This window comes from Aristolochia californica, unplaced genomic scaffold (genome assembly GCF_029961685.1).
Source record: "Aristolochia californica isolate CCGP_79_NKW_82.1479 unplaced genomic scaffold, dmAriCali1.0.hap1 SCAF_1, whole genome shotgun sequence".
NCBI classification, from domain to species: Eukaryota; Viridiplantae; Streptophyta; class Magnoliopsida; order Piperales; family Aristolochiaceae; genus Aristolochia; species Aristolochia californica.
The window spans coordinates 5,483,945-5,500,071 of NW_027181770.1; the positions used below are offsets into that span (position 1 = coordinate 5,483,945).

A 16,127-nucleotide genomic window follows, 5' to 3' on the forward strand; every position below is an offset into this window, starting at 1 on the left:
TAATTTCTATTGCTGCCAATTTTAACTGGGAACTTCATTGGATGGATGTCAAACATGCTTTCTTAACGGGGACCTTTATGGGAAGTTTATATGTTATAAACATCTGGTTTTGTGGTTGAAAGGGAGGTAGTTTGTGAGTTTCAGAAAGCTATTTATGTCTTAAAGTAATCTCCACAAGCATGATTTGAACAGTTTAATGTAGTTAATCACTGTGTTTGTCAAACGTACTATTCATGGTGTGGTTCTTATAATTGTTTATGTGGATGACATTATACTAATTGGTAGTGATAAAATTGAAATTTCAAAGACAAATGAGGGACTAGGTGAAGTATTTGAAAAAGAAAGATTTAGGGTTGTTGAAATACTTCCTTGGCAATGAAGTGTTACAATCTGGGCATGGTATTGGTTTATCTATGTGATATGTGTTTGATTTGTTAAACCAAACTAGTATGCTTATATGTAAACCTTTTGATTTTTCCATGGATCCAAATGTAAATCACATGCTGAGGAAGGTACTAGTAAGGTAGAAATGAAAAAATTTCAGTGGTTGGTTGGAAAATTAATCTACCTCACGGTGACACGACCAGACATTTCCTTTATCATGAGTGTAGTCAATCAATTCATGCATTGTCCTCAAGTATCACATTGGCAAACCTTGAAATGAATTTTCAGATGTCTCAAGAAGAAATTTTTCTAAGCAGCCTATGCTAATAAATCCAAATTTTAGCAATTATCTAATATTAAATTTAATTGGCCTATTAAAATTGATTAATATACGTGTAAAAAAAGCTTACTTGAACCACCATATGCGTAGGAAAGAAATCCACCCAATTCGACAGGAAGGGAGCGGATACAACATAGTAGTGCGGGCGGGGGGAAAAAACAAACCAATAGCCGCCGCAAAGAGAAATGGTTTTTATCAGTGCAGACAGAGGGAGATACAGTTCCATTAGTAAGGAATACCCGGAGGGATATCTCAAGTTTTGGTTCAGAAACCACAAGACAAATTCATCCAAAATAATAGTTTTGGCTTAGAAACCACAAGGAACATTGTCCTAAGTTTGGCACCACAAAAAACAAAAACACACACATTTAAACATACTAGTGAAGAAGCAGAGGCTATACAGCAACATTTTGAGACCCAAATTACTTGCCCAAGTTGGTCAAGATCCTGCTGATTAATGCCTCTTTCTTGCCAGCAACGGGAAGATTGTGTGCTGTCAGGTAGTATTTTAGTTCTACTACTGTTAAGTCCTTCAGCTGCAAAATTACAATTTAAACAGGTATCAAACTTTGAGTATAAAGTCTGTATCTAACACGGAATTTGAATCAGTTTGCCAGTAAATATATTTGACCTTTCCACTGTCAGCAAGTTCATCCCAGTTGTAATTTGTACATTCCTTGGCAGCCTGTTCAGCAACAGCTTTTCGCTTTTTAGAAGCATCACTACCTGAAGATTTTGATTTCTCAGCTTCCTCTTGGTCATGGTTTTCTCCATAAACAGCAGTCTTGAATTCTTCAACAACTTTCACAATTCCAGGCCTGACACATTCATTCAGTAGATCTCTCTTGGTTATCATTCAGAGTAAAACCTGGTTAGATTTCAAGATCATGCCAACTCTTATGTAATCATAGACTGAGAAAAAAAAGGCAAAAAGAATGCCTGTGTATTGGTTTCTAATAGTGTTAGAAAACACATCCAGGGGTACTTTAGTCATTTTACCAACCGGGGTATTTTGGTCATTTTACCACTTTAGTGGTTAGTAATCTTGTTTTGCATGTTAAATTATATCAATGGTTAAATTTTCATGTACATAGGATGTGTAATTAGGGAGGTATAAGAAGATTAAGCTTTATTAAGTGTATAGGGGCATTTTTTGTAGTTTGTGACTCCAAACACCTATTTAAGAAGTTTGGGAATTCAAGCACAGTTCCTAACGAAGCCTTTCAGGTTCTTCAAAAATTTCTCCTTCTCCTTTCTCCTTTTTCTCTCAATTTTCTCTTTATCTTTCACCCAAATTTGGATTATTCATGGTATCAGAGCAGAAGATCGTTGTTGAGAGCATTCTACTGTAGATTCTTGCATCTTTTTAAGAGGACGACCTGTTGGAAGGAGAAAAACTACAGGGTTTTGATGTTGGTTCATCAAAGTTAAGTTTTTTTTTTCTTTTCTCTGCCATAACCTTAAGGTTACTCGTCTTTATGAATCATTGGAGGATTCTCTACACTTTGATTGGCCTAATTGGGTTTTTTTGAGATCTGCGTCACCCCAACCGAAAGTTAGATGCATGTGTCATCACCCAATTGATGATATCAACCCTAATTGCTACCACTTTTGTATGATATTGGTTAAAATAGTTGTGAATTGCGGGTTATTAGATAGTTGAAGAGCGCATATCTTGTTTTAGTGCCCTAACCCTAATTTTGTGAGTGGGGCCCACCTTGGTGATTGTCTGGAAATTGTCTATAAGTTTAAATTGGATATTTTGTGATCAAATATCAGTATTATGGCTGAGACAAGAGAAGTTTATACCCTAGCTAGAGTAAACTCTAGGTTTGATGGAAAGGATACCATCATGATTACTACGGAAAAATTGACAGGGCCTAATAATCTTAATTGGGCTAAGTCTGTCAAAATGTATCTTAAGGGTAGAAAGAAGTTGAAGTTTATCTGTGATGATCCTCTAGTACCTCCAAATGATGATTGAGAGGCAAAGGACAATCAGGTTATGACCTGGATTATCAATAGTATTTATTCAACTCTTAGAAATCAGGTGATGAACTGTGAGACAACAAAGGCTATGTGGGTATCTCTAGAATCTTTATATGCATACGAGAGTAATCTCTCTCGAGTGTATGAGCTGTGTACAGATTTTTTTGGGTTGAAAAGAGGAAATCGAACTGTTACAAAATATTATAGTACATTCTTTGGCATATGGGTTGAATTTGATGTTATTAAAGCTAGGTGTTAGCTTCAAATGAAATCCCTACTTTCTCTACCACTTTTAATTGGATTATAAGGGCCGAAAAGACTATTGTACTTGGAACGGGTAATAGAAGTAAGATAATGGAAGTCACTGCTCTTAATGCTTCCAACACTACATTAATCCCTACAGATTCCTCTAGAGGTAGAGGCAAAGGTAGATGTTAAGCACTTAGCCAATACTACCCAAAAGACCGGCCTGATAGGTAGTGGAAAGCCAAGTACTTAACCCCAGAATCATAACAATACTCCCCCCGTTATGAGCCGACATCCTTGACAGCCCACTCTAGCGACACTGGCCTGACCCACTTTTTGGGTCTACCAGTAATTTTAATCTGGCCTCTAGGTCGCCCCCCTTCGGTATTCGAACCCGCAACGTGGTGCCTACTCTGATACCAAATGTTAAGCACCTAGCCAATACTATCCAAAAGACCGGCCTGATAGGTAACGGAAAGCCAAGTACTTAACCCCAGGATCATAAGAGTAGAGAGGGTTCAGGTAGAGGTAGAGGATGTGGTGATGGTAAGTAAAAAAGGAAGTGTATTCATTGTGGCAAAAATAATCATTATTCTAATAGATGTTGGATTAAGTTTGGGAAGCCCGCATGATCTAACTCTACAACTCCTGATAGTGGAAGTGGGATTTTAGATTATTCTATGTCGGTTACACCGGATGCTTTAGATGAGATGTAGCAATTGATACAGTAACAACAACAGATTGCTCAGTGCATGGCCCAGAACTCTATTGCTTCGACCTCACCATTTGTAACACATGCTTCCATCCCAGTTCCTAGTTCTACCAGTGTTGACTCAGGTATGACAACTTATCATGTTTACTCGTCACCATCTTGGGTTCTTGACTCAAGAGCCTCCAGACATATATTAGGTATGTTGTCATTGTTTTCCGATTTTAAAGTCTCTATGTGTCAAACATGTTAATTTTGCAGATGGTTCCACCTCTCCTATTCAAAGAGCAGGCAAAGTTACTCCTATTTGCTTTTTGTCTCCCTAGTCAACGCTTTTTGTTCCCATGTTTCCTCTAAATTTGTTGTCGGTTAGTCAACTAGCCAAGTCGATGAGTTATTCCCTCACATTTTATCCTAGTCATTGTGTTTTTTAGGACGTTGCGACGAGGAAGACGATTGGTTCTACTCGTGAGAGAGATGGGCTATACTACCTGGAGAACCATCAACAAAATAGTATTTAGGCGTTACATACCGCAAATTCTCCTCTACAGTGGCACTTGCAGCTAGGTCATCCGTCTGCAGCAAAACTAACTCAAGTATTTTCAGACTTTCCGTCTAGTTCTTCTTTCCAGTGCGAGTCATGTCAACTGGGCAAGCATCACAAAAGTTTGTTTCTAGTCTCGTCTCATAAAACCAGCCATCTATTTGAGATTATACACTCAGACATCTAGGGTCCTTGTCATATGACTAGTCAGTTTGGTCATAAGTATTTTATTTCTTTTATCGATGATTTTAGTAGGTGTACTTGAATTTACCTTCTTATGGAAAAATCTGAGGCTTTTGATGTATTCAAACTTTTCTTCAATGAAATAAAAAATCAGTTTGCTACTTCATTTCATATCTTGTATACTTATAATGGCCTCGAGTTCATGAGTCATAAATTCCATGTCTTTTGTCAAGAATAGGGAATATGGAATTATTTATCAGACATTGTGTCTTTACCTCTTAGCGAAATGGCGTAGCTGAATGTAAAAATCGCCATTAACTGGAATAGCTAGGACAATGATGATACATATGCATGTGCCCAAACATTATTGGGGTGATGTTGTTCTTACAACTATTTCTTGGTTAATAGAATGTCTTCGTTTGTGTTAGAAGAAAAAATTCCTATGTAGGTTCTTTTGTCGTTCGTGCCATTATTTGCTATTTCTCCCGCGTGTTTGGATGTGTCTGTTTTGCTCAAGTATTTGGGTTTTCCAAGGATAAATTGTCTTCCCAAGCATTTAAGTGTGTATTTTTTGGGTAATCTCGCGTACAAAAGGAAATGTTTTTGTCAGTCCACTAAAAAACATTTGCATCTGCTGATGTTACTTTCTTTGAGGATGTATCGGTCTTTACCTTTTGATCTTGTTGTCTCACCTGAACCGGCACCAGTTATCCATGTACCAGTTGATGAGCCCGTTGGACTGTCACAAACTATCACTGTCAAGAAACTATTAACGCCGAAAAGAAGTATTACCACCGACTCTCTCACCGGACCATGACTCTACTTCGTCTCAAGATCCTGGACGTAATGATATACATCTTCCTATTGTACTTAAGAAGGGTGTTAGGAAAGGTAAAGGTACGTGATATCCGTTATCTCAGTATGTGTCTTTTTATTCCTTATTAACTCCAATAAAAATTTTGCTTTGTTCATTTCTACCTGCACTATCCCTTCTTCAGTACAGGAGGCCTTCTCGTCTCCTCATTGGAAGCAAGTTGTGGATGTTAAAATGGATGCTTTGATAGATGAGGACACTTGACAAATGTGTGATGTACAATTTGGGGCCAAAGTTGTTGGCCGTCGTTGGGTTTATACTATCAAATATAATGCAAATAGTTCTATTGAATGGTATAAAGCTTGGTTGGTTGCGAAGGGGTATACTCAAACCTTTGGTATTGATGTGTTTGAAACCTTTTCGTTTGTTGCTCATTTGTCGTTTGTCCGTATTTTGTCCGTTGTAGTGAATCAAAGGTGATCCCTATGTCAACTGGACATTAAAAATGCCTTCTCATATGGTGTTCTGGAATAAGAGGTATATATGGATCAACCTCCAGGATATGTTGTTCAGGAGGAGACACATAAAGTATGCATACTTAAGAAGGCGATTTATAGGCTGAAGCAGAGTCCACGTGTTTAGTTTGAAAAATTCAGCCAAGTTGTGGTATCTATGGAGTTCTCGAGGAGTCATTGTGATCACTCGTTTGTGATGAAGAGGTCCTCTGGAATTGTGGTGCTTTTGGTTTATGTAGATGACATTATATCATCTGGGATTGATATTTCTGGTATAGAGGATACCAAGTCTCATTTGTCTGCACATTTTCAAACTAAAGACTTGGGACTGTTGAAATATTTTCTGGGCATCGAAGTGGTGAAAAGTAAAGAAGGCGGTGTGATGACACAACATAAGTATGTCACAAATATTCTTCAAGAGTATGGTTTGTTGAGAGCCAAGCCAGCTAATATCCCAATGGAAGTGGGACATGATCTCCATGATGAGCAGAGTGATGAATTAAATGACAAAACACAGTATTGAAGGTTAGTGAGAAAGTTAATTTATGCAACAGTTACTAGACTGAACATTTCTTTTGCAGTTAGTGTAATGAGTCAATTTATGGAAATCCTTAGAAAGTACATTTAGAAGTTGCACAAAGAATTTTGAGGTATTTGAAAGGAGCACTAGGAAAAGGTCTTTTCTTTAGACCTAACAATCATATGAAGATAGAAGTTTTCTCTGATGCAGACTATGCAATCCAAATTGGATAAAAATATTGTGTCTTTCTAGAAGGAAATTTAGTTTGTTGGTGAAGTAAAAAGTAGAATGTTGTAGCCCAGTCTAGTGCAGAAGCTGAATACAGGGCGATAGCTCACACATTGAGCGAGTTGATGTAGGTTAGGTTAGTCTTACGAGAGTTGGATTTTAACCAAGATGAGCCAGTGAGCATATTTTGCGATAATCAAGTTGTGATCTTTATTGCAATTAACCCAATTTTCCATGAGAGGACTAGACATATAGAAGTGGATTGCCACTTTATTCGAGATGTTGTGATGAAAAAGAAGGTAGAGACTCCGTTTGTCCGGTCTGGAGATCAATTGGGAGAGGTCTTCACCAAGGCCCTTGGCAAGTGAAAATTTATATTCACTCTAGCTTTAGGGTGAGTCTTAGAAAATACATCCAAGGGTATTTTGGTTATTTTACCACTTCGGTGGTTAGTAATCTTGTTCTGCATGTTAAATTATATCAGTGGTTAAATTTTCATGTACATAGGATATGAAGTTAGGGAGATACAAGGAGATTAAGGTTTATTAAGTGTATGGGAGCATTTTTGTAATTTGTTACTCAAAACACCTATTTAAGAAGTCTAGGAATTCGTGCACAGTTCCCAACGAAGCCTTTCCAATTCTTCAGAAATTTATTCGTCAATTTTATCCTCTTCCTTCACCCAAATCTGGATTTTTACAAATACAAACAAGTTGACCTCTGCAATCACAAAAAGGTTTGTAGACATCAATGATATAAAGTGTGCTAATCAGATCCATTTTTCACAAGAAAGAAGCCATCTCACACAGTTTCAAAAGTTTCTAATACATTCCACATGCTGCATGTATTGTCCTTAGCCGATTATTAATTTTCTTGACACCCACAAAAGCAAATAGATGAACTAGATACTGTGATCCTTCCAAGCAGATCATTGGGAAAATGACACTTGCAGACAGAAGTCTATGGAAAAATTTAAAACAGAATAAAGTGTGAAGTTCACCAAGCACATATTAGATCAAAATCCTTTATACAGTTCTGCACCAAGCAAACTGTTAGAAAATATATCCAGGAGTATTTTGGTCATTTCACCGCCTCCATGGTTTAATTACTATATGTAATCTTTTTTTTTTTTTAAACGGTGATGATTTTATTATGAAGGAAAGCACAAGAATACATCAAGGGAGACTTCCCCTAACAACAAGAGATTACTATATGTAATCTTGTTCTATGTGTTTAGTTATATCAGTGGTCAAATTTACATAAACATAGGATACATAGTAAGAGAGATATAAGGAGAATAAGCTTTATTAAATGTATAGGGGCATTTTTATAATTCTTATCCTATATTATTTAAGAGAGTTGGGGGTCATGCACAACCCCCAATGAGCCTTCTCTGGCTCTTCTCCTTTTCTCTCTTTTCTTTCTCTCTTCCTCTTAATTTTCTCCTCTTCCACCGCCAAAATTCTTACTTCTTTCATGGTATCAGAGTAGTTGATCACTACTGCAGATTTTCATCAATTTTGAAGGTGGAGATTTCCTAGAGTTCTACAAGTTTTTCCATTTTCCTCTTTTTCTCTGCCATAACCTTAAGGTTACTGGTTTCAATTGATCATTGAGGGATTCTCAATGATTTGATAGCCCTAATTGGGTTTCCATTGGAATTTCTTGGGATGTGCATCACCCATCCCTTTTATTGTGCCTACATCATCATAGAATTGCTGATTTCAGCCCTAATTGAGAAGTATTTTGCATGATTCTTGTTGAATTTGAACCATTTTACTGGATTTTGATATGTTGAAGTGTGTACAGCCGGAGTTTTGCTCAAACCCTAATTCTGCAAGTGGGGCCCACTTTGGTGATAACTTTGGAAATTGTCAGGAAGGATTAATTGGTCATTTCATGCTTCTATATCACTAATATGGCTGAAACAGGAGAAGTTTACACTCCGTCTAGAGAGAATTCTGGATTTGATGGAAAAGATATAATTATGATAACGTCTGAGAAATAACAGGGCCTAATTATATTAGTTGGGCTAAGTTTGTCAAAATGTATTTGAAGGGCAGAAAGAAGTTGAAGTTCATTAGAGATGATCCTCCGGTTCCTACAGATGATTATTGGGAGGCAAAGGACAGCTAGGTTATGACCTGGATTGTCAATAGTATCGACTCAACATTATGAAATTAAGTGGTGAATTGTGAGACAACAAAGGTTAAGTGGCTGTCCCTAGAGTCTTTATATGCTCAAGAGAGTAATCTTTCTTGGGTTTATGAGTTGTATACCGATTTCTTTGGGTTAAAAAACAGAAATAGAACAGTTACAAAGTACTACAATGCATTCCTAGGTAATATGGCAGGAGATTAATGTATATCACCTGTTTACTATGGAAGAAAATGAGTTGAGAAAACAACAAAATCAGTTGCTAGTTGCAAATTTTCTTGATGGATTAGGTGTTGAATTTGATGTTATTAAAGCCCGAGTTTTAGCCTCAAATGACATTCCTACTCTCTACCACTTTTAATCATATTTTGAGAGTTGAGATGACTATTGTACCTAGAATAGGTAAAGGAGGTATGATAATGGAAGTTATTGTTCTTAATGCCTCGAACACTACAACCCCCACAGACTCCTCTAGAGGTAGAGAGGGCTCAGGTCAAGGTAGAGGACAGCGATGATGGTAAGTCAGAAAGGAAATGCATTCATTGTGGAAGAAATAATCATTATTTTGACAGGTGCTACGTTAAATTTGGGAAACCAATGTGAGATAATTCAACTACTCCTGATAGTGGAAGTAGGAGTTTAGACTCCTCTATATTTGTTACACCAGGTGCTCCGGATGAGATGCAGCTGTTGATATAATAGTAGCAACAGATTGCCTAACGGATGGCTCAGATTTGTGCTACCCACCCTCTACTTCTGTAGCTCATGCTTCTATCCATGTTTCTATTTCTACTAGTGTTGACTCAAGTTTGATAGTTTATCACGTTCACTCATCACCATCTTGGTTCTGGACTCCAGAGCTGCCAGGAATATGTCATTTATGTCATTATTGTTTTCCGATTTGAAGGAGCCTTTGTATATAAAACATGTTAATCTTGCTGATGGCTCTACCTCTCTTGTTCAAGGAATAGGCAATGTTACTCCATCTTCTTTTTTGTCTCCTCAGCCAATCCTTTAAATTTGTTGTTTTTTAGTCAGTTGGCCATGTCTATGAATTGCTCTCTCACATTTTATCCTACTTTTTGTATTTTTCAGGATCTCACGACGAGGAAGACGATTTGTTCTACTCGTGAAAGATAGATTATACTATTTGGAGAGCCACTAACAAAATAATATCCAGGTGTTACATACTGCAAATTCCCCTCTGCAAAGGCACTTGCAGCTAGGTCATCCATCTACAACAAAATTGATTCAAGTCTTTCCAGAGTTTCCTTTGGGTCTTTCTTTTCAGTGTGAGTCGTGTCAACTAGGCAAGCATCACAAAATTTCTTTTCCAGTTTCATCTCACAAATACAAACATCTATTTGAGATTGTATACTCCGACATCTAGGGTCCTTGTCTTCTGACTAGTTAGTTTGGTCATAGGTACCTTATTTCTTTTATTGACGATTTTAGGTGTACTTGCATTGTCCTTCTTAAGGAAAAATCGGAGATGTATTCAAACTTTTCTTCAATGAAATAAAAAATCAGTTTCTTGCCTCCCTTCATATTTTACGTATTGACAATGACCTCAAATTTACGAGTCATAAATTTCAGTTTTTTGTCAAAATCAAGGAATTATTCATCAAACATCATGCATCTTTACCCCTCAGCAAAATGGCATAGTTGAATATAAGAATCGCTATTTAGTGGAGGTTGCTAGGACCATGATGATACATATGAATGTACCCAAGTCCTACTAGGGTGATGTTTTTCTTACTACTTGTTTCTTGATTAATAGAATACCTTCCTCTGTCTTAAAAGGCAAAATTCCTATGCAGGTCCTCTTACCGTCAGCACCATTATTTCTCATTCTCCCTGAGTGTTTGGTCGTGTCTGTTTTGCACATGTGTTGGGACCTACCAAGGATAAATTGTCACTTAGAACAGTTAAATATATATTTTTGGGGACCTCTCGCACATAGAAGGGGTACAAATATTTTTGTTCATCCACTAAAAAACATTCGTGTCAACAGATGTTACTTTCTTTAAGGATATGTCGTTCTTTTCCTCTGCATTGTTACCATCAACTCTTATCATATCACCTGGTCATACACTATTATCCCTATACCAGTTGATGAACCTATTGGACTTTCACAAGCTATCACGGTTGAGAAACTTTTACAGGTATATAAACGTAGGAAAGAAGTCTCATCTCAGACTCAAGATTCATCTCTCACACCGGACTATGACTTTGAATCGTCTATCTTGAAGGTAGCGATTACACCTTCCTATTGCACTCATGAAAGGTACGTGGTATCCTTTATCTCACTTTGTATCTTTTAATTCCTTATCTAACACCTATAAAAAGTTTGCTTTGTCCATCTCTACTTGCACTATTCCTTCTTTGGTGTAGGAAGCTCTTTTGTCTCATCACTGGAAGCAAACTATGGATGTTGAAATGGAGGCATCAATAGATCGGTGCACTTGGAAATTGTGTCATTTACCATCAAGAGCAAAAGTTATTGGCTGCAGATGGGTTGATACAATTAAATATAATGCAGACGGATCTATTGAGTAGTATATAGCTAGGTTGATTGCCAAAGGGTATACTCAAACATTTGGCATTGATGTGTTCGAAATTTTTTCGCTTTTTGCTCGGTTATCGTTTGTTTGTATTTTGATCTCAGTTGCAATCAATCAAGGGTGGTCCCTGTATCAATTGGACATAAATAATGTCTTCTTTGATGGTGACCTAGAAGAAGATGTGTATATGGAACAACCTCCGAGGTATATTGCTTAGGGGGAGACACATAAAGTCTATAAACTCAAGAAGGCGATTTTATGGGCTAAAGTTGAGTTTGCGTGCTTGGTTTGAAAAATTCAGCCAAGTTGTGATATTTATGGAATTCTCGAGGAGTCCTTGTGATCACTCCTTATGTGTACTGAAGAATTCCTCTGGAATTGTAGTGCTAGTGGTTTACGTAGATGACATTATCTTATCTAGGAGCATTATTTCTAGTATAAAGGATACTAAGTCTCGTTTGTTTGTACATTTTCAAACCAAAAACTTGAGGTCATTGGCATTGAAGTGGCGAAAAGTAAAGGAATTGTGATGACACAACACAAATATATAATTGATATGCTTCAAGAGTATGGTTTGTTGGGAGCAAAACCAACTGATACTCCAATGGAAATAGGACATGATCTCCACGATGATTAGAGTGTCAAATTAAATGACAAAACACAGTATTGGAGGTTAGTAGGTAAGTTAATTTATGCGACAGTTACTAGACCTAATATCTCTTTTGTAGTAAGTGTAGTGAGCCATTTTATGGAACATCCTCGCAAAATACACCTAGAAGCTGCACGGAGAATTTTGAGATAACTGAAAGGAGCATTAGGAAAAGGTTTTTTCTTCATACCCAATAACCATATGAAGATGGGGCTTTCTCAGATGCAGATTATGCTGGGTCCAAACTGGACAGGAAGTCAACCTCTAGGTATTGTGTCTTTTTAGGAAGCAATTTGGTCAGTTAGAAAAGTAAAAAGCAAAATATTGTGGCCCAATCTAACGCAAAAGTTGAATACAAGGCAATGGCTCATACAGTGAGCTAGTTGATGTGGGTCATATTAGTCTCACAGAAATTGGGTTTCAACTAGGTTGAACTGATGAATATGTTTTGTGATAATTAGGTCGCGATCTTCATTGCAAGTAATCCAGTTTTCCATGAGATGACAAAACATAGAGAAGTGGACTACCACTTTATTCGAGATGTTGTGATCTCCAGTTGGGAGATGTCTTCACCAAGGCCTTTGGCAAGCTGGAGTTTCTATCATTTTATAACAAGCTGAGACTCCTGGATATATACGCTCCATGGTTTACTATATGTAATCTTGTTCTATGTATTGAGTTATGTAAGTGGTTAAATTTTCATGTACATAGCATAAATAGTTAGGGAGATATAAGGAGAATAAGCTTTTTAAAGTTTATAGGGGTATTTTTGTAATTCTTATCCTAAACCTATTATATAAGAGAGCAAAGGACGACCCCCAACGAGCCTTCTCTGACTCTTCTCCCTCTCTCTCTCTTTTCTTTCTCTCTTACTCTCCCTTCCTCTTAATTTTCTCCTCTTCCACCACCAAAATTCTTCTTTCGCAAACAATGACAGGGCTGAACCTCACAGATACTAACATGTTTTTAAAGAACGAATACCATGGGCAATATGAATCGATTACCTGGCATTATCAAAAGAAATAATAAAATTGATTACCTGGACATGCCTTCTTCATCTGGTAATGTTTCATCAATGGTCTGTGGCATCTCATCTTCCCCAAGAGCGAAGGCCTCCAAAACAGCATAGTGTCTCTGTAATGCTGGAAGGAGCAATGAACTAAGTTTTCAAGCAGAAGCAACAAAATCAACAAAACTGAAAAAATCCATAATGGAGCCAGAAGAGACGTTTCTCCAGCTTTATAGCAAAAAAGCATCAAATAGAAATAACATATCAAAATTAGTACTTTCCATCTCAAAATGTAAATCAGGTTCATAGAATTGCAAAAGAATCTAGTAAGGCTTTCCATTATAAATGAGCATCAGTGAACATTAAGATGCACAGTTGACCACAACAAGTAAGTTTAACCACATCTGACACAACAAACAGTTGTTGAATGGCAGTTTTATAGAGCTTTTTTTCTGTCTCAACAAGATGAGGACCAGAGTATACAATTGTGCAGCATTCTGTTGAGATAATGAGCATGTTTATGCAGTGTTTTGCAAGGAGTAACTGCTTTCCTCTTCAGCTCCCACGCACTAAATACACAATGCTCCAAGGTTGACTATTGTTCAAGATAAGACTAATTCGGCAAGCAATACTTCAAGAAATTTAACAGAGGCATAAGTGATTTTATCATCCTGTACAAGGAGAAAATATCTTACCAGGATTTGCAAACTGACTAACAGAAAAATCTTTCAAATCCACACGCTTCAACAAAGCAGCAGCTTTCTCAATTTGATCATCTGTTGCCCGAGGACATGGTGTATTATCAGCAGTTGTATGAACCTGTTTAACATTTTGCTTTGTTGATGAATTATTCACCATCAGTACAATCAAAACATGGTAAGATCAAACTGTCTTGCCTCTTCAGCATGCCTAATATCATCAGAATAAGGAAGATAAATCATGTGCATTCCAGGAGGCTCAACTTGTCCGCTTGGAGTGGCTATCTCATCCTGTAGAAACCAACAGCCAGGATGATAAAAATGAACAGGAAATTGAATAATTCTGTGTTATGTTCAATACAAAAGTAATATACAATTCTTCTACTTTTAACTTGTTTGGGATGCTCAAACATAGCTCTGAGCCTCTGACAAACATGAGGAGAATCTCCACCAGAAAGGGCTTCATTGCTCCATCATTTTGAGCCCAGAATGTTAAATTAGTCCAGAAGTGGCCCAACAACATTTGAGTGGTCATTTAAAAAAAAAAACAACATTTGAGTGGGTCACATAGCTGCTCTCTTTTACTTTTAATCTTTGATAAAATTCAATCACGATTGGAGTCATCTAAACAACATCTATTTGTCAGCCACTCTTTCCCAACATTGTTTACTTTTCTTTTTGCAGTTTCTTACTTTAATTAGATAGAATTCTCAGCTTGCTCTCCTTCTTCTGTGAATTATAGTACCTCAAATTATCTTCTCAATAACATTTTCTGCCATTTTTTCACTTAAGCGTTTAACAGGCTTACTACCATTCACAAACATCAACTCCCTAAAATAAATGGAGGCACCCAAGAATACCTAAGTTCCTAAGTTGTGGGTAACTCCTTTCTGTGTCTGCTTTAATTATGTGTTTTCGGTCTTTTCTCTTTTCGTTTTTCCCCTTCTTTGGAAAGTGGCATATTCATCAAGTTATTTTCTCAGGGGTCGCTCACAAATACTTCTGAAAAAAGGTGTAAAATAAGAGAAGAAAGAAGAGAAAAAATGGGAAGAGAGAGATAAGAGAACCAGAGTGTGTTGAATGGCACTCTGTTGGGGCTGACCATGGCCTCCTGTTTCTTTTATTTCACCGAAGTGACTTGAACTCTAATTACATAACTAGTCTTGAAACATGAACCTCCATAACTCACTAACATTCGAATAACATGAAATCTAAATTATGGACTTCTCATACTAATCTAATTTTCCTGACACTATACATACTTATATAGAAAATATAAAATGACTAAAATACCCCCACTTGATATTAACACTGTTATATCAACCATAGATGATAAAAATAATCAACATAATCAAGATATATGACAAACACAGTAACATGCCTGCCTAGGCAGTGCATGCCTCACTTCAACAATTAGGATTTTAAATTGATACTTTGAAAATCACCTTGAATATGATCAACTTTAACCCTAAAGAAGTGAAAATTCTCCAAAACATAGGCTGATGTCAGCCTTCCTGTAGATAATGTAGGCACTAGACACAGGATTAGAACCCTGCGCACACTTCAATTGGGAAAAACTCGTGGCACAACCCTCTTGGGCACTAATTAAGCATGAGACTCCTTAATTGGCAGTACAAGTCATTAACCCCAAGGGTTATGGTGTAGAAATAAACAAGAAAAATCGAACCTTGACTTCCAATCAGCAGCAAATCCCGAAATCCCCTTTTCTAGAGAGTACAGGCATAAAAAAAGAAGAGAGAATGTTGGACAAGCTGTAAATCGGGACCTTATTGCTCTAAACCATGAAAAAAAGTGTAAAATAAGAGAAGAAAAAAGAGAGAAAAGGAGAAGAGAGAGATAAGAGAACTAGAGTGCACTGAATTGGCAATCTCTTGGGGCTGAGCACGATCCCCTCTTTCTTTTTGTTAAAATATGAGTCCAGGGGTATTATGGTCATTTTCCATATTTTCTCTTATAGTATGGCTATTAGATAGAGAATATCTTATTTTATCTCTAATTAAATTTTCTTTCAATTTAGACATGTATTTTAGGAAATTAAATTTTGAATATTGAGGGGCATTTTTATCCTTTTGTAAATTTTCACTTAAAACCTGATTATAAGAAAGCTGGAAGGGCCTTTTTGGCTTGGATTCCAAGGCAGCAAAGCTGCTCCTCGTCCAAAACTCTTTTTCCTCTTCTATTTTTTCCCCAACTCAAAATTTTTTCATGGTATCCCATCAGTAACGCAAGTCTTGGGCAGGTTTCTTTCGATTTTGTTGATCTTCTTGCCATTTTCAGTTATCTCCTTGAAAGTTTTTCCTAGATTTCTAAATTAGTAGGGTAAAAATTCCAATTTTCCCTCTTTCTGCCATTCTTAGCCTATTGGCTAATGATTGCTGCTTCTATTTGATTGATTGTTGGGATTTAACAGTGTTTGATGATCCCAATTTGAGAAAATTTCTCAAATCTACCTGCGTCATCAACCCAATGCTAGCATCATCGTCCATATAGCCTGCATCATCCTGGTTAGTTGCAATTAGGTTATTCTTTCATTGATTTATGGTCTCAATTGTTGAAA

General features: G+C 37.0%; 1 protein-coding gene across 1 annotated transcript in view; it reads right to left on the minus strand.

The window, feature by feature from the left end:
- Window positions 1–913: 913 nt before the first annotated feature.
- The window catches only part of LOC137957139 (ATP-dependent DNA helicase 2 subunit KU70), a 46,396-nt gene continuing 31,182 nt past the window's right edge, over window positions 914–16,127 (minus strand). The window contains exons 15-19 of the mRNA XM_068804872.1: window positions 13,748–13,840; window positions 13,547–13,670; window positions 12,882–12,984; window positions 1,356–1,542; window positions 914–1,260 (exon numbers count right to left, since the gene is read on the minus strand). Of these exons, the coding sequence (XP_068660973.1) occupies window positions 1,147–1,260; window positions 1,356–1,542; window positions 12,882–12,984; window positions 13,547–13,670; window positions 13,748–13,840 (621 nt within the window). The 3' untranslated portion in view covers window positions 914–1,146. The remainder of the gene's footprint in view (window positions 1,261–1,355; window positions 1,543–12,881; window positions 12,985–13,546; window positions 13,671–13,747; window positions 13,841–16,127) is intronic.